The 19,537-nt window shown below is 39.2% G+C and overlaps 1 protein-coding gene across 1 annotated transcript in view; it reads right to left on the reverse strand.

Moving 5' to 3' along the window:
- CD36 (CD36 molecule (CD36 blood group)) overlaps positions 1-19,537 on the reverse strand; it is a 58,396-nt gene that overhangs the window by 6,953 nt on the left and 31,906 nt on the right. Inside the window, exons 7-11 of the mRNA XM_073551323.1 lie at positions 18,095-18,164; positions 12,200-12,387; positions 10,783-10,901; positions 7,969-8,042; positions 5,178-5,232 (exon numbers count right to left, since the gene is read on the reverse strand). Coding sequence (XP_073407424.1) covers positions 5,178-5,232; positions 7,969-8,042; positions 10,783-10,901; positions 12,200-12,387; positions 18,095-18,164 — 506 coding nt within the window. The remainder of the gene's footprint in view (positions 1-5,177; positions 5,233-7,968; positions 8,043-10,782; positions 10,902-12,199; positions 12,388-18,094; positions 18,165-19,537) is intronic.

A 19,537-nucleotide genomic window follows, 5' to 3' on the forward strand; every position in this document is an offset into this window, starting at 1 on the left:
GAGAAATAAGTATGGGTGTAGGAATTGGCTAGAAAAAGTAATTATATATATTGTGTAAAAGTGTTATACGATGTATTAGTTATATGTAATTATTATATAGAGTATAATCCTGTAGTTCAATGGTTTGTGGATATATACATAGTCATACAGTATATATAGAGTGTTTGTAGAAGTAGAAATAGTAGAACTGTATTTTTTAATGAAAATTAAAATCTACATCAGCAATAATATTTAGAATTATGAATATGATATTAACCTTATTTTTTATGTTTCCTTAGAATTTTCATTTCAAAGCAGGACTTAATCGGGAAAAATTCTCTTCCAAGGATTTATGCCTTTATTTACACAGGAAGTTGCAATAATTGCATGATTTTATATATCTAACCCGTAAAAAAGAAAATAACTAACTGCATTTTAAAATATGTTCTGTGTGTGTGCTTTTCTGCATGGCTTGAATGACAACCACAGCAGGGAAATTTGAACCTTGTTCTAATAATACAAGTATACCAGTATACTAGGTCCCTGTTCTTTAGGAAAAGAATTTTTAAGGGGGTCTCAACTTTTGCAAAGCAATGGAATTTTTTTTTCAGGCCTAAATGTCAAGTATAGCTATACATATACATATATTTATGTCATGTGGGGAATATTCAAAGAAATATTAAGAGACTAAATTGAAATAGTTTACAATGCATTGATAATTAGGATAATTTGGGTTAAAATACGTGTATTCATCACACCTTCGTATGTGAGGTATTTGGTTTAAACTTAATATGTGACACAGTCTGAGTGACAGTGACTGAGTGTATGAGCAGCTGCTGAGCGAGTGATGTGATACGTTTGTATGAGGCCTCAGGATTCTGAATGAGAGAAAAAAAAAAAAAACCCCAAAGCTTTTATCTTTAGGAGAAATATGCAGATCAGATAAATTATTAGAATATTAGGATATATAATTAAATATTATCTATACAACATATATTTCTATATTTCTATAGTAATTATTATTTCTTGATTTAGTTAATAGTGGATAAGTGCAAAGTGCAATCGCACATCAAAATGGTTTATGCAAATTAATTTTTCCAAAGGATAATTTTATGATATTCAAATTAATTTTGATGGTTACACATCTTCAGACAAATAAATGGTATAAGCAAGTATAAATTCACATAATTTATTCATTAATTATTTTTAATTTTGGTTTTGATAAATGAATTATTTCATAGAACAATATTTTTTGGTATTAAGGGGGAAAATATGTTTTTGATCCTGACTACATCATCACATTTGATTAATACCCTCTTCTTCACACATTTTAATAGGAAAAAATATTAATAAGGTACAATGGTATAAGTATTGGGTATAATAACAAGTATTATAAAGAGTCATTTCTTTACACTAAGAGGAATTACATGCAAAGTTGCATAATTTGAATATTTTGGTAACATAAGTTTATGACAATTATGAAATAATCCAGATCATGGAAATATTAAGGGTATATGTTACTGAAGACATAACTACTCTGCATCAACATAAAGGCCTTATTCTTATTTTTATTTTTATTCTTATTTTTCATTATTTTTAATTCTTTCACCAATATTTAGTGGGGTAATGTCTACTGAGAATATTGCTTCATTAAATATAGCAATTATATGGTTCTATTACTAAGGAAAATGTTTCACTTCTGAGTTATATGCAACAATTCTTTTATTCATTCATTCGCTCACTCATATATTCTTATTTTGGTTCATGGCTATACATTCCTACATATTATTAGTATAATAAATATATTCCTTATTAATAAAGATGAAAACACTGGTTACATAAAACACAGTGACACCTATGGGTTGAAAAAGGTAATTACACCTATGACATAAAAATGTTCTATCACATGAAAAAAAATGGATAATAATGTATTATCACTTATTATTGGTTTATTATTTCAAATATTGAAATCCATATATGGTACAAATTCTGATAATAATTATATGGATATTACTGATTGCTATGGTACGCTGTGATATTATAGGATAGGAAAATTACCAGATTTGGTATAGACTAGGGAATGAAGACTTCAAGCAAGATACTGAAATTACGTTAATAAAGACTTTTCATATTAAAATTGATTCTTATCAGTTGCAAGAAGAAGAATGTCGCTATCCAGAAGTCCCAGAAGGTAACAAAGCTATGACTTCTGAGAAATGAACTGTGTTAATTACAAGTGCAGTATCCACCACTGATAGTCACAAGTGCAGTATCCACCACTGACAGTCACAAGTGCAGTATCCACCACTGACAGTCACGATTAAAGTGTCTAACCTGACAACCAGAGGACGATGCTCCTATGATGCTGAGATGAACTGTGTTATCACGTTCTTATCAAGTTCCAGAGGTTTTCAATCACCTGAAAAGCTTCGATGAAAGCTGGTGAACAATGAAGGTAATTAACCCTGACATATGTCCTGTGCATTAGGACAAGGACTGGTTATGGTGCTATGTTTAGCAAGGAAGAGTCATTTTAACCCTTGCTTTGCTGACCAAAGACGTCACACCTGTTCAAAGACCAGTGCCGATGGAGGATTCCAGAATATCCAAGGCGAGCCAATGTAAGCCCAGGTTTTTAAAGGTGACACTGCACAGATATTAAAGCTGCATTTCATCTATAGACTTTGTTTCTTATCAACATTTGAATTTATGAACTTTGATTTGATATACAACACAATTTCTACAACATCTATATGCTAGAGAAAAACTGTGGTTTTAAAAGAACCAAGAAGAAGACAGAAGACATCAAAATGAAGACCAGATGACATCAGATGATGATGACTGGACCTGAGATGCTTCAATTTAGACTTAGGGAAGTATAATTATACATATTTTATATGAATATTATTCACGGCTTACCATAACATGAATTCACATCAATTATGTCATTGAGTACTTATAACGGTAATCTGATATTATTATTATGATTGATATTAAAATATTTTGTCAAAGAAGAAGAAAAGAAGAAAAAAGATCTCATTATATTTTGAGGGTTCCAATTAATGTCTGTCTCCCTCAAAAGGGGGAATTGTTAAATATTAATAATTCGTTAAATATTTCTTATTACACCCAGTTCTGTAGATTGCTTTAGCTTATATGACATAGGCTATTTTTAAGCTTTGCTCATGGTAGAAATGTCAGCTCACTACATATTTAAGTTTAGCCTTGAGGTAAATGTCAAACTCCATATATACCGAGATCACGTGCTTCAAGAGACGTATATAATTCATGGCTAACTGTAGAGGTCGCTGTCTTCTTCCCTCACCATCATGAGAGACAGACACGAAGATGTCGCCTGTGTTGGGCCATGACATGACATAACAGCTGGTATATTACTTGACGGCGATGTGAGAAGCCGAACTGAGAGACAGCAGCCATTTGCTATTCAGGATCTCGGAGAGAAGAAGAATACATGTTGCTTTGCTATGAACAATGGACAATCTCTCTTTCACTTATTTTTATTCACCTGTTTTTTTTGTAATAACCTTTCTTTGATGGAAGAATCCAAATAAACCACTATATTTTTATCTGGTAACTAGTCCTGAGTATTTTACAGGATAAGCATTATTTTACAGTGAGTTAACAACAACTTTATTGTATTGCTCAAGGACCAGATAAGGGAGGATAGCAACACTATAAACTATATACCCAGATAAGACTATGTATGCAACTCCCTGGTCTCTGGAGAAGGGGCTGACTCTAAAAATCTATTACATTTCTCTGATAATGGACTCCCGTTCTTTTCAGCTGCTGCAAGGCACTCAATCCCTGATGTACGGCTTATACTGAAAATATAGGAATAATGTGAGGCAATCCAATGTGGTAAGTTTTTTTAAATAAAGAATAAACAGCTACAGTATGAAAAAAGTCAGACACAATATTTAGTGCCAGTTTACTTAAATTCAACTATGAAATCTAAAAATTTAGTGCCTGACACTTTCTCTTTAAATTCAATAATAATAAAAGCACAGGACCCTCCTTTCACTTAGCGCATCAAGTAGGCAGTCAAGTATGTGGTAGTGTATTGCAAGCTTATGCGATTCCTTTCTTATTGATGGAGATCTAATTCTGTGTAACCTGAAATGCTCCTTTGATTTTTCCCCGCCTAGAAAGAATCCAGGACACACTCTTTGCAAGGAACAAAAAACATGGCTAGATTCTCTCTAATAGAGCTGTAATGCACCTTCCTGAAAAGCAAATGATTGGAAACACCGCTGGCTAGGAAAAATGTGGAATTTCTTTGACCTCTGGATGAGATTAGGCCCTCACGAGTCACAGTGTTCTGGCTTATGCTATAAATATTTCACCACGTTTGATAATGTCCATACCCTTAAAAATGTTCCTCAATAAAATTGTATTAAAATTAAGGTGCTTCTTAGGGTTTTCATATATATGAGATTAAAATTGACCAAATAATGATATTGGCAGGAGTGGCTGACCATTTAATGTGTATGAAGGCCTTTTCATTAGGTTAGTTGAAATTTAAAAGTCTGAACCTTTTGCTTTCCTGGGAGATATCCTGATGACCATGATGACTAGCAGCAGTTCTCTTCCATCTTTTTGCATGTGGGGTTGTCAAGAGAGAGTAATCTCACGTGCTTGACCAGCTTTAGATATAACCTTGCGTGTAAAGATTGCTGACAACCAACATTTCTGTTCCCATAGGGCTTATCTTTCAGCTTTCACAAGCCACCCGCACACCTTAGATAGCTCTAAGCTGAATAATAGTTTCATACCCAGGAGAACTTTACTCAGATGAGTGCTCCTGTGTTCTCTATGATCCACCCACTGCCAGACATCTCTAGTGGCGACTTATTTCTAGAGCGCAAAAGGATCGCTATTCATCTGTTGGAGGCTCCCTACATGTTAGACTCTTGGCTGGATTCAGCCGACGTTAATCCGATGTGTATGGTTGAAATTAGAAATACTAAAATAATTCCTCATCCAATTGCTCCACATATAGGCAGCTTTACCATACTAATTTTTCTCCAAGGTTTCCAGAACTTTATAAAGACATAAAACTTGGCTGCATAGAATTTTTACTGTTTTTTTTTTTCCAAGAGTGAGTATTATTTAGACGTTTAGAAATAAATGCACTAGGCAATTTTTTTCCAAGTAGAAAGTTTTCACATGCTTACCTCATTTAACCACAATACAGGAAACACAAATTCTGACTGAAGGTTTGCCAGTATGCTGAAATGTGAAAGGCAGAAAAAAGTAATTAGGAATGGAAACAATTCTATATGACATGAAATAAAACAGATATTAGAAAGATATGTATACATGATATTTACATTTATAAAAAATGGGCTCCATCTACCAATGTGAATCAAGACTGACATCAAATATAATTTTAAGTCTCATGAAGGCAGATGAAACAGTAAACATGAAACGCATGCTGGATGAGAGTGGTCCCCAATCTCTTATGGTATTACTCCTTATTCATCTTCCATTTTTCTTTATTATACTCTAACCATATTCATTTCTATTACTGGGGACACCTTATAGATTTCCACCACTATCTTATGATTTGTCACTGACCTCAAGACTTTCATTTGTAAAATACCTGTTTCTCACAAAATTAGAATAGCATCAAAAAGTTAATTTATTTCAGTTCTTCAATACAAAAAGTAAAACTCATATACAAGAGGGGCCATTTATATGGATACAACCAAATAAAATGGGAATGGTGGTGATATCAACTTCATGTTTGTGGCATATCATTATATGGGAGGAGAAAAACTATTCAAGATGGGTGGTGACCATGGTGGCCATTTTGAAGTTGGCCATTTTGGATCCAACTTTACTTTTTCCAATGGGATGAGGGTCATGTGACACATCAAACTTATTGAGAATTTTACAAGAAAACCAATGGTCTGCTTGGTAATAACATAACTTTATTCTTTCATGAATTATTTACAAGTTTATGACAACTTATAAAATGTGTTCAAAGTGATGCCCATTGTGTTGGATTGTGACACACTGATAGCAACTCAGCAGAAGAAATGCTAGCACAAGATTCCAGTATCCGTTGTTTCAGATGCTGCACATCTCGTATCTTCACAACATAGACGATTGCCTTCAGATAACCCCAAAGATAAAAGTCTAAGGGGGTCAGATCGGGAGACCTAGGTGGCCATTCAACTGGCCCATGACGACCAATCCACTTTCCAGGAAACTGTTCATGTAGGAATGCTCGTACCTGACACCCATAATTGATGGTATGGTGTGGTATATGGGGTACAAGGATAGTGGGGCCATTCGTCATCAGTGGAAACCTCAATGCCACTGGATATCTGAAATTGCTGCAAGATGATGTATTGCACTCTTTATGCACTGAAGATGGCACGCTCCCTGAGTTTTTCCAGCAAGATGGTGCACCACTACATTATGGGTGTCATGTCCAAACATTCCTACAAGGAATCTGACCCCCTTAGACTAGCATTTCATCTGCGTTGTTGCTATCAGTGTGTCAAGAGTGGGAGAAGAGGGTTGCATTGACAATCAACACAACGGGCAACACTTTGAACACATTTTATAAGTGGTCATAAACTTGCTCTACAGTCCTGATCAGCAAGTCTCCTGACTTGACCTTCAGTTCCACATCTTATTTCTTTTTCTACTGGAAACACTTGAACCCAGGACCTCCACAAGTCCATCGTACCCAGCCCTGCTGGCTCTGTTACCTTCTGAGTCACAAGCTCTGGGGTTCATGACTCAGCTTTCTATCGAAGGGCCCCTCTCCAGAAGGCCAGTTTGTATCATTAGTTACTTTTCTTCAGGGTTACACTACCACTAGTCCTTAGTCTTCTCTCAATGTGGATCACCCATTAGGCAACGCTGCACATTTCACACTGTGGATCCTTTTTAAATGGGAGATTTATGGTGAAGGAAAACAGTACACCTCTCTGAACAGTGTCTGGGAGGCTGTGGTTGGTGATACCCAAAAAGTTGATCGCTAACAGATTAAGAAACTGACAGACTTAATGGATTATGACTGTTATTGAAAAGAAGGGTGGCTATATTGATCACTGATTTTTTTTTTAAATGCCAGAAATATATAATTTTAAACATTTTGAGTTGTTTGATTATTATTCTTATTTTAACAGGTGAAAATAAAACCGTTGAACAGGAAAATGTTATTCATTTAGTTGCATAATTTGGCACTTTAATAGTTGCCAAAAATTCTGCGCACAAACATATTCCACTAAAAAAGTCAAGCCTCACTTTTACACTTTTACTTAGATATTTAAGTTTTGGGTTTAGTAACCTTTTGGATTGACCAACGCGCTGTAGTTCAATAATAAAATTAGTCATCAAAAATACAGATTGTCTAATAATTGTGTACACCATGTATGTATGTACTGTAGTGTGAGTGTATTAAAATACTCACCTTTCACCATATTCTTTGGTATCGAATGGTGTTCTGGTCTTCTTCTGAGTGACATCACCACTCTGCAGACTCTCTGGATCATACAGTGCTCTGCATGAGTCAGAAGTGGCTATAATATATATATATTATATAATATATAATACACTATAATGCTATGGAGCGACAGAACAAGGCTCCATAAGCTTACTTTGCTAAAAACCCTTCCAGCTAATATTTAGAGCATAGAGTGATTCGGATAATGTAAATTACCATCACATGACTCAGAAGATGACCAGAACGGTGCTGGAGAAGATAGTGATAGGTGACTATATTAACACACTGACTGTACACAGGATTAGGTGGAAGACATCAACTCTCACAGCATAATTGTAGCAATAAGGATTAGGTGGTATAAAGTTCCACATTTGTGCTTCACTAAGCAATGAATATACTCTATGTGATGCAACATTAAAGATCTTCTGTTCTACAAGAAAAAAGTCAAAACTATAAAATTATAATAAAGAAATTCACTCCAAGTATACTGTAGGTATACTTACTCGATTTCACTTGTGCGGTTAAAAAAAATATTGACTTGCAATCTCTTTGCAAAATGCATAGTAAATCCTGTAGTCTGAAATAAAGGAAAACAGTTTCCAACTAATAAGGAAATACAAATAACAATAATAATAATAATTTTATTTCTATAGCGCCAATATATTCCGCATCACTTTACATTATAGAGGGGACTTGTACAGACCATAGACATTACAGCATAACAATAAACACAGATCAAAACAGATACTAAGAGGAATGAGGGTCCTGCTCGCAAGCTTACAATATATGAGGAAAAAGGGGAGAGACGACAGGTAGAGATGGTAACAATTGCTTTCATAGTTCGAACCAGCCATAGTGCACGAATCGGGTGTTCAGGTAATGCTGTATGAACCAGTTAACAGCCTAAGTATACAACAGCTTAAGTATACAGACACAGAGGGCTATTAACTGCATAAAGCATGTGAGAACATGATGCGAGGAACCTGAATATGGTAAAAAAAAATTTGAATGGGCCACACAGGGATAATTAGGTTAATGAATTGAGGCAGTAGGCCAGTTTGAACAAATGTGTTTTTAAATAATAAAGTAGTGGACAACTATTTTACTGAAAAAAAGTCCGTCATCCCAGAAATACAAATTAAACCACTTATACATATGTAGGGGACTTAGCCCCTATAAAAATAACCCAATAGTCTTGATCTTAGAAGTTTAGTTAGCATAAAAAACAATTTTGTATCTATGTGAGACCGAACATTAAGTGCACCAATATGCCCATTCAATATGCATTCTGAGCACTGTCATATCTTGATTGCACTAAACTTTGCAGCTTCTCTTGCTGTGCCGAGAGGGATGTCAATCATGGCTGAAAGGGCATGCTGTCAGCAAGGAGGCCAACAGTAGTCCCCACTGCAGCATCGCCCAACCTTTTTGGTACCTCTGCAAGCTATTTATATGTCCTAGAGTATTCTATCTGTGGAGTCTTTTGCTCAGAGGTTTACTTGAAGCACTCATAACTACAGTGTGTATGGAAAGTATTCAGACCCCTTTAAATTTTTCACTTTTTGTTTCATTGCAGCCATTTGGTAAATTCCAAAAAGTTCATTTTTTTCTCTACACCCCATCTTGACTGAAAAATCAAAAATGTAGACATTTTTGCAAATATGTTAAAAAAAACCTGAAATATCACATGGTCATAAGTATTCAGACCCTTTGCTCAGACACTCATATTTAAGTCACATGCTGTCCATTTCCTTATGATCCTCCTTGAGATGGTTCTACTCCTTCATTGGCGTCTAGCTGTGTTTAATTAAACTGATAGGACTTGATTTGTAAAGGCACACACCTGTCTATGTAACGCCTCACAGCTCACAGTGCATGTCAGAACAAATAAGAATCATGAGGTCAAAGGAACTGGCCATGGAGCTCAGAGACAGAATTGTGGCAAGGCACAGATCTGGCCAAGGTTACAAAAGAATTTCTGCAGTACTCAAGGTTTCTAAGAGCACAGTAGCCTCCATAATCCTTAACTAGAAGAAGTTTGGTTCCATCAGGAGTCTTCCTAGCCCTGGCTATCCAGCCAAACTGAGCAATCATGGGAGAAGAGCCTTGGTGAGAGCGGTAAAGAAGAACCCCAAGGTCACTGTGGTTGAGCTCCACAGATGCAGTAGAAGACGGGAGAAAGTTCCACAAAGTCAACTATCACTGCAGCCCTCCACCAGTCGGGCCTTTATGGCAGAGTGGCCTGATGGAAGCCTCTCCTCAGTGCAAGACATATGAAAGTCCACAGAGAGTTTGCTAAAAAACACATGAAAGACTCCCAGACAATAGGAAATAAGATTCTCTGGTCTGATGAGACGAAGATAGAACTTTTTGGTGATAATTCTAAGTGATATGTGTGAAAAAAAACAGGCACTGCTCAACACCTGCCCAATAAAATCCCAACAGTGAAACATGGTAGTGGCAGCATCATACTATGGGGGTGTTTTTCAGCTGCAGGGACAGGACGACTGGTTGCAATTGAAGAAAACATGAATGCGGCAAAGTACAGAGATATCCTGGATGAAAACCTCTTCCAGAGTACTCTTGACCTCAGACTTGGCCGAAGGTTCACCTTCCAACAAGACAATGACCCTAAGCACACAGCTAAAATAACAAAGGAGTGGTTTCAGAACAACTCTGTGACCATTCTTGACTGGCCCAGCCAGAGGTCTGACCTCAACCCAACTGAGCATCACTGGAGAGACCTGAAAATGGCTGTACACCAACGTTCACCATCCAACCTGATGGAACTGGAAAGGATTTGAAAGGAAGAATGGCAGAGGATCCACAAATCCAGGTATGAAAAACTTGTTGCATCATTCACAAGAAGACTCATGGCTGTACTTGCTCAAAAGGGTGCTTCTACTCAATACTGAGCAAAGGGTCTGAATACTTATGACCATGTGATATTTCAGTTTTTCTTTTTTAATACATTTGCAAATATTTCTGCATTTCTGATTTTTTTCAGTCAAGATGGGGTGCAGAGAGTACATTAATGAGAAAAAATGAACTTTTCTGAATTTACCAAATGGCTGCAATGAAACAAAGAGTGAAAAATTTAAAGGGGTCTGAATACTTTCAGTACCCACTAAATTCTTTATTATTCATGTTAATATTATGTTATCACATACAGTATTTTTATATTCTATAGCTCTTATTATTTTAGCTACTAATTCTAAATTTCTCAATTAGAATACTATTCATTAGATCACAAACAATTTTTAAAGTGAGAATTTGCAGTGAAAATAAAACATATAATACACAAAAATTCAACTTACTGGTTCCACATCTACAAAAGTCTTATGTTCTTCCACATTACGATTCAAACCATCAAGGGATTCCAAAATGAAGTCACTTGCAAAAAGGAAATGAGGTAAGGAAAGGAATATAGGTTTTTCTGAAATAAAGAAAGTTAACGGTTTATTACATCGTTTTGCAAAATCAGCACCATTTTACAGTTTCAGCAATTTAATAAAAGGTTGAGATTTTCCATCTAGAAAATGAACTGCAAATTTGTGAATTGTGACTTCTATAATGGATTTCACCCCTTTCAATGTAGAGGTTAGAAATTCAAAACAAATCAGCATGTAGATTTTATGGTGTTTTTGCAATGAAAAAGTTCATCCCACATGCACCTATTGTTAGGGTGCATCAACATGTCTAATCTGTTACAGAAAACTTCTGCAGTAAGGGCTCACACAAGCGTATAACACGGCCGATTGCTACGCGATGTTTTATCAGATATCATTCCACCCAATGCTATACTATTATTGTAGTATTGGCACTACTATGGGCAGTGCAGATTTGCAGTTTTTTTTTCTCATGCTGATTTGACATGAGACAAAAATCGCAGCATGCTGTGAGTGGCTCCGGAAATCGGATCATGCACACCCAGTCTAAGGGTGCATGAAAAACATTGGACTCCACTGAGATAACATCAAGTGCAGTACCATTAACACGGACACAGACAATGGAAAAGATGGAGAAATTAAGTTCTCCATCTTCTCCACACTTGTACTGTTATTCTTTCATCTGAGAAAATCGGATCACATTGAGATAACACTCTGATCAAAATCTGATCAGATTTGAGCAGAGCCTCATTACCATAATCGATCCGAAAGAAGCATTTTTCATGTCAGTGAGCCCTAAATCGGACTAAAGCACCTGGAAAAGGTGCCGGGGAAATCTATACCAAAATGTTCTGTGTGGTGCAGATTTTCCTGCAGATACTGGAAATAAAAAGAAAAATCAGTGGTTTAAAATCTGCATTTATACATGTTAGGGTAGGTTCACATCAGCGTTTGAGTCTGCAGCGTCGTTTTGAAGTGCCCTCCGAACGCAACATGTTGCATGTTCTTGCGTTCGGCGGGCACGTCAAAATGGCGCACGTGGACGCATGTCCATGTCAAAGATAGGTACGTAGGACGCATGCGGAAGAAGGTGCAGCTTAAGGAAACTTAAGGAAAGTCTGCAGCACCACACTGCGTACTCAAATGCTAATGTGAACCCAGCCTTTTTGCATATTTTGACCTCACCATTGTAGTCAAATAGCCCTGTGACCAAGTGAATACTGACTCACCGAAACAGTAACCTTCATTCTGCAGCCTTGCTACGCAAGCACAATAATTTTGACATTTTCTGGATATATTACCAGTTGTTTTGACAGTTCATAGCACATTTTATCACCACACTTACGATCATGGCATGCTCGAAGATCCAACACACCAGCAGCATTACAGTTTCTAGAAATAATTTTATCTGTGCAATAACAATGGTTGTCCGGATTGTCGTATGGAGAGGCGAGAGCTGTGTCTGGCACCATAAACCGATACAGCTTAATTCCTTTTAAGGTATATTCTTTTTCAAATTCACCATATATGGATCTGTTAAAGTTACAAAGCATATAGTTTTGAAATATTTATATCTGATAACGTTCATCTAGAAAGCCAATGTTTCCATACTAATGCCTTAAATGTTCTATAAGCATAAAGCCAAAAATTTCATACATGACAGTATTACAGCGCTTCAAGGCCTTGCATACAGTAGTAGTGGACAAGCTTTTGCTTGTAGAGTTTTATATTTGTACTTCTGTATCTTCAGCCACAACCCTGTGACAATGGCACGAAACTAAGAAAAGTGCTTTTTAACCCTTTTGATGATGTAATCAGTAGTGATTATGGGGTATTTTTTAGGTATGTTTTGTACAAAGGAGAGGGACCCACATTTACACTCCAGGGCCTAAGTCTACTCTCAAAATCTGGGTGTTGTACTGTTTATCTATTTTGCTGAAAGTTTTTAATCTTTTTTGTGTTTTGTTTGTATAAGGAGCCAAGTGACTGTTCTGCTCAATAGGTAAGTCCTCTTCTTTGTCTATATACACATACACATATACCCAGCATGCACAGAACAGCTAGAGTCACTGCTTACAGCATGCCCAGTTCTTTGATTGACAGCTCTCTCTGCAAAGATAGGTATGCTAATGTAGGGAAGGTGACCTGACGGACGGACGGACTGGTCAGATTTAAAAAGGGAAAACAGCTAGGAAAGTGTAGGTGACGTGCAGCACCTTGAACTGACATTAGAGGGCAGGGAGGAGTGTGAGCATAGGACTTAACATCAGCTTAGGGCTAAGAAACCGTTGGTCATGGGGGCGGAGTTAGAGAGGGAGTGTCCTTGTCAAAGGAAGGGGGAGAAAAAAAAAATCTTATGTTTTATTGTTTTGTGTGTGATGGTTTTAAGCAATCGAAAAGAAAAAAAAATTTAAGAAAATGGGTAATTGTGATATTATAGAGTTGTTCAGATGTATGATATGCACAAAAAAATGCAACAGGTCCGGGTAAGGGAAGGTCTTTGTGACCGAAGGAAGCGTGAGACCGAAGGGGTCTATGAGTTGAGAGGGTCTGGGAGACCGAGACGCCAACCATGACTGGTAACCAGAGAAAAGACAAAAAGATGGATGATTTGAAGCAGACCATAGTCCTAGGTCAGGTCCCAGACACCACGGACACCCCAGAAAGAAGAAGTCGGGCGCTGGTAATGATCTGGTAGGTGTAAGGCCTTGATCATGGCGTACCGGATTGTGAAAGGTGACAGAAGGGGAGAGTAGGGGAAGGTACACGCCGGAGGGAGAGAATCCAGGTGTACCTAGCCCAGTTTCAAAAGACGTTGTCATGTGGCGTGCGCGCTGGGGAGTGGCAGTAGGCCGCTCGGAGCATGGTGCTCCCTGTTTGGTTTGGCCCCCGCGGATAGCGGGTTTGGCCCAAGAACTGGTCCGACAACAGAAAGTAGGGAAAGTTTTGGAATGACTAAGGCAGGGACGACGATTGTCGAGGACGACAATAGACAAAGGAAGGGGGAGTGTAGGGAAGGTGACCTGACGTACGGACGGACTGGTCAGATTTAAAAAGGGAAAACAGCTAGGAAAGTGTAGGTGACGTGCTGTACCTTAAACCGACATTAGAGGGCAGGGAGGAGTGTGAGCATAGGACTTAACATCAGCTTAGGGCTAAGAAACCATTGGTCATGGGGGCGGAGTTATAGGGAACCGGGAAAGCTATAAATTAGACAGGAGGGTTCCAGAAAGTTCCGGTCCCAAGGGGGAGCTCAAGTGACGAGGAGACTGTGACAGATGTGGCACTGTGAGGAAAACCCAACCATGGGGACTGAGGAGAGAGAAAGTCAGGGGGGTGGTCCTGACACGAAGTACCCCAGTAGAGACGAGGCTCCGGGTGTAGGACACCGTGTTTGGAACGACGTGTGACCAGTAACATTACTGTTGGTGTACAGGCCTACGGCAGTCACAGTGACGGAGCTGTCAGAAGCGTCAGAGTGAAGAAGGGGACGGTACGTATATATACGTCCCTGGAGGAAGCACGGTGTCCCCTTGTGTACTGTAACCGGAGTGCTGTGAAGGAAGTGTGGTGTACTGTGAGGTTGTCTGGCGGACGGCGAGAGAGAATAAACTTGGACTTGTTGCACCCGAAACTTGCCTCCAGCTTGTGTCTGTACGTCACTGCGCGGTATACAGAGGGACCACCCCCCAGCCCGGCCCACGACTCTACACTAACAGCTGCCTCTCTCAGTATAGTGAGTGGTGCTGTGAACAGTGACTCTAGCCGCTTCACCAGGTATGCTCATATGATTGAAAGTTAGCTTTTGGGCTGTGTGCACACGTTGCATTTTTTTCATTGCAAAAACGCTAAGAAAATGCATCCCATACAATCCTATGGGATTCCACATTTCTGTGCTAATGCTGCGGATTTTTCGGCTGCGGAATCGCATAGCGGAAAAATATTCAGCATGTTCATTCTTTGTGCGGAATCACGGCAATTCCGCACCTATAGGATTGCCTTGAAATGCTCACTTTATGTACATATTTATGAGTTTAATGAGTGGTATCACGTGACCGCTGAAGGCAGGAAGGGAGGCCGTGGGAGAATGGGACTGCAGAGACCAAGCCAGGACGGGGTAAGTATAGGCTATATTCACTTGTCCCCGATACATCAGTGCTTGCTGCTGTCTGATGTGTCCTCTTGTCAGTTGTCAGTGACATTCAGACAGCAGAGGGCACGGTGATATGTTTGCCGTGCCCTCTGCTGCCTGAATGTCACTGACAGATGACGTGACAGACAGCGGCAGCCGGCGAGCAGCGATGGATGCAGGACAGGTGAATGTCTCAGGTGCTGGGTCCTGAGGCAGCAGCGACACCGGCACCTTGCACCCAGCGACAGAGAGGTGAGTATGTCATTTTTCTATTTTTATTTGCAGCAGCAGCGGCAGCATATGGGGATATGATATATGAAGCATCTTATGGGGGCAGCATATGGGGGCATAATCTATGGAGCAGCATATGGGGGCATAATCCATGGAGCAGCATATGGGGGCATAATCTATGGAGCATCTTATGGGGGCATAATCTAAGGAGCATCTTATGGGGGCATAATCTATGGAGCAGCATATGGGAGCAGCATATGGGGGCATATTCTATGGATCCTCTTATGTGGGCAGCATATGGGGGCATAATCCATGAAGCAGTATATGGGGGCATAATGTATGGCGCACCTTATGGGGCAGCATATGGGGGCATGATATATGGAGCAACATATGGGGACATGATATGTGGAGCAGCATATGGGGACAACATATGGGGGCATGATATATGGAGCATCTTACGGAGGCAGCATATGGGGGCATAATATATGGAGCAGCATATGGGGGTATAATGTATGGAGCATCTTATGGGGGCAGGATATTGGGGCATAATCTATGGAGCAGCATATGGGGGCATAATCCATGGAGCAGCATATGGGGGCATAATCTATGGAGCATCTTATGGGGGCATAATCTAAGGAGCATCTTATGGGGGCATAATCTATGGAGCAGCATATGGGGGCATATTCTATGGATCATCTTATGGGGGCAGCATATGGGGGCATAATCCATGGAGCAGCATATGGGGACATAATCTATGGAGCATCTTATGGGGGCAGCATATGGGGGCATAATCTATGGAGCATCTTATGGGGACCCATCATGAACTGTATGCAGCATTATATGGGGCTCCTGATTCAATATGGCTATTCAAAAACATTTATCCTACTGATGTCTCAATTAATTTTACTTTTATTGGTATCCATTTTTATTTTTGAAATTTACCAGTAGCTGCTGCATTTTCCACCCTAGGATTATACTTGAGTCAATAAGTATTCCCAGTTTTTTGTGGCAAAATTAGGGGGTTCGGCTTATACTCGGGTCAGCTTATACTCGAGTATATACGGTAATTTACATTTTATACAGTTGTGGCCAAAAGTATTGACACCCCTGCAATTCTGTCAGATAATACTCAGTTTCTTCCTGAAAATGATTGCAAACACAAATTCTTTGGTATTATTATCTTCATTTAATTTGTCTTAAATGAAAAAACACAAAAAGAATTGTCCTAAAGCCAAATTGGATATAATTCCACACCAAACATAAAAAAAGAGGGTGGACAAAAGTATTGGCACTGTTCGAAAAATCATGTGATGCTTCTCTAATTTGTGTAATTAACAGCACCTGTAACTTACCTGTGGCACCTAACAGGTGTTGGCAATAACTAAATCACACTTGCAGCCAGTTGACATGGATTAAAGTTGACTCAACCTCTGTCCTGTGTCCTTGTGTGTACCACATTGAGCATGGAGAAAAGAAAGAAGACCAACGAACTGTCTGAGGACTTGAGAAACCAAATTGCGAGGAAGCATGAGCAATCTCAAGGCTACAAGTCCATTTCCAAAGACCTGAATGCTCCTGTGTCTACCGTGCGCAGTGTCATCAAGAAGTTTAAAGCCCATGGCACTGTGGCTAACCTCCCTAGATGTGGACGGAAAAGAAAAATTGACAAGAGACTTCAACGCAAGATTGTGCAGATGTTGGATAAAGAACCTCGACTAATATCCAAACAAGTTCAAGCTGCCCTGCAGTCCGAGGGTACAACAGTGTCAACCCGTACTATCCGTCGGCGTCTGAATGAAAAGGGACTGTATGGTAGGAGACCCAGGAAGACCCCACTTCTTACCCTGAGACATAAAAAAACCAGGCTGGAGTTTGCCAAAACTTACCTGAAAAAGCCTAAAAGGTTTTGGAAGAGTGTTCTCTGGTCAGATGAGACAAAAGTAGAGCTTTTTGGGCAAAGGCATCAACATAGAGTTTACAGGAGAAAAAAAGAGGCATTCAAAGAAAAGAACACGGTCCCTACAGTCAAACATGGTGGAGGTTCCCTGATGTTTTGGGGTTGCTTAGTTGCCTCTGGCACTGGACTGCTTGACCGGGTGCATGGCATTATGAAGTCAGAAGACTGCCAACAAATTTTGCAGCATAATGTAGGGCCCAGTGTGAGAAAGATGGGTCTCCCTCAGAGGTCATGGGTCTTCCAGCAGAACAATGACCCAAAACACAGTTCAAAAAACAGTAGAAAATGGTTTGAGAGAAAACACTGGAGACTTCTAAGGTGGCCAGCAATGAGTCCAGACCTGAATCCCATAGAACGCCTGTGGAGAGATCTAAAAATGGCAGTTTGGAGAAGGCACCCTTAAATATCAGGGACCTGGAGCAGTTTGCCAAAGAAGAATGGTCTAAAATTCCAGCAGAGCATTGTAAGAAACTCATTGATGGTTACCGGAAGCGGTTGGTCGCAGTTATTTTGGCTAAAGGTTGTGCAACCAAGTATTAGGCTGAGGGTGCCAATACTTTTGTCTGGCCCATTTTTGGAGTTTTGCGTGAAATGATCAATGTTTTGCTTTTTGCTTCATTCTCTTTTGTGTTTTTTCATTTAAGACAAATTAAATGAAGATAATACCAAAGAATTTGTGTTTGCAATCATTTTCAGAGGAAGAAACTGAGTATTATCTGACAGAATTACAGGGGTGGCAATACTTTTGGCCACAACTGTAAACACAAATTACTCATCTGAATTGTTGACGTACTGTATGCCATTATGTTTTCCCTGCAACAGTCGACACATGGAAAGTGCATAGGTTGTTATATCTTCAGCACATGGGTTCTGTGTTAAACATCCTCTTCAAAAATATTAAGGTACATTATATTTCTTACCTGCAGATTTCTGATGAAAAGAAATATAGCCGAAGCTTTTTGTCCACAAATGGAGGAAAAGAAGCTGCATCTGTTTCACAAAAATGTACACATTAAATACAGTAAATGCTATCAAAAAGGTTTCTTCTGTTCCTCACGTTGCTTTCAATCTAGGTTATTTACAAACAATTTAATGGTTTCTTCTATAATATATTTTTAATTTTTCATATAAATTGCAATCTAGATCTCTTAACATGTAATTGCTTAAAAATCAAAAGCATATGTTAAATTGTCATCAAAACCCTTAATCCAATGTTTGATGGTTTTAATCCTCAAGAATGTAATGCTTGCCCTAACAGACATTGATTTCTATCCACTCAGTATGTAAGAACTTTACCAATAGCTGTACAAAGACAGATGTACTGGTAAAGTCCTAGACCCCTGAGTCGCTTGTGCTAGTAAAGCCTAGACCCCTGACTCTCTTGTGCTAGTAAAGCCTAGACCCCTGACTCTCTTGTGCTAGTAAAGCCTAGACCCCTGACTCTCTTGTGCTAGTAAAGCCTAGACCCCTGACTCTCTTGTGCTGGTAAAGCCTAGACTCCTGACTCTCTTGTGCTGTAAAGCCTAGACCCCTGACTCTCTTGTGCTAGTAAAGCCTAGACCCCTGACTCGCTTGTGCTAGTAAAGCCTAGACCGCTGACTCTCTTGTGCTAGTAAAGCCTAGACCCCTGACTCTCTTGTGCTAGTAAAGCCTAGACCCCTGACTCACTTGTGCTAGTAAAGCCTAGACCCCTGACTCTCTTGTGCTAATAAAGCCTAGACCTCTGAATCTCTGCACGTTGCCAGGTTTTCTATGCCTGCATTCATTTTCTAACTTCAAGCCGTCTCCCAACTAATCACAAAGCTTGACCATCTTCCATGATTGCCTACGGCTTCATGTTGATCATAAATAAATTCATATCTGTGATGACAAGAGCTAGTTCTGGGGGCGTTAGGCAAATTATAGGGGATGGGGGAATATTCATGCAAATTGCAATTATGCTACATGACATTCTGTATCTATTGCATAAAGCAAATGTTTGATCTGTAAATTAAGGCTTCAACAAGATCAGGAAAAAAAACTAAAAAGGCGTATTTCATAAAGATATACAGGTGTCACAAAATGAAATCTCACAGTGGGGCTCTTGCTAATGGGGATTAGCAAGAGTGAAATACTACTAGAAGGACTTCACTCTTTAACCCCTTCCTGACATCCGACGTACTATCCCATCCACGGTACCCGGGCCCGTATGAACGTGGACGGGATAATACGTCGGGCCCTTTAATGCGATACCGCGACTTAAGTCGCGGTGATCGCATTAAAATTCTGACGCCATCTCATCTTACAGAAGATGGCGTCGTCATCCCGGGCTGCGATCCCTCCCCCCCGGCATCCAGAGCGCTGTGATTGGCTGTTCAATTCTG

This window comes from Dendrobates tinctorius, unplaced genomic scaffold (assembly GCF_039654945.1).
Source record: "Dendrobates tinctorius isolate UK_male_01 unplaced genomic scaffold, ASM3965494v1 ptg000174l, whole genome shotgun sequence".
Taxonomy (NCBI): Eukaryota; Metazoa; Chordata; class Amphibia; order Anura; family Dendrobatidae; genus Dendrobates; species Dendrobates tinctorius.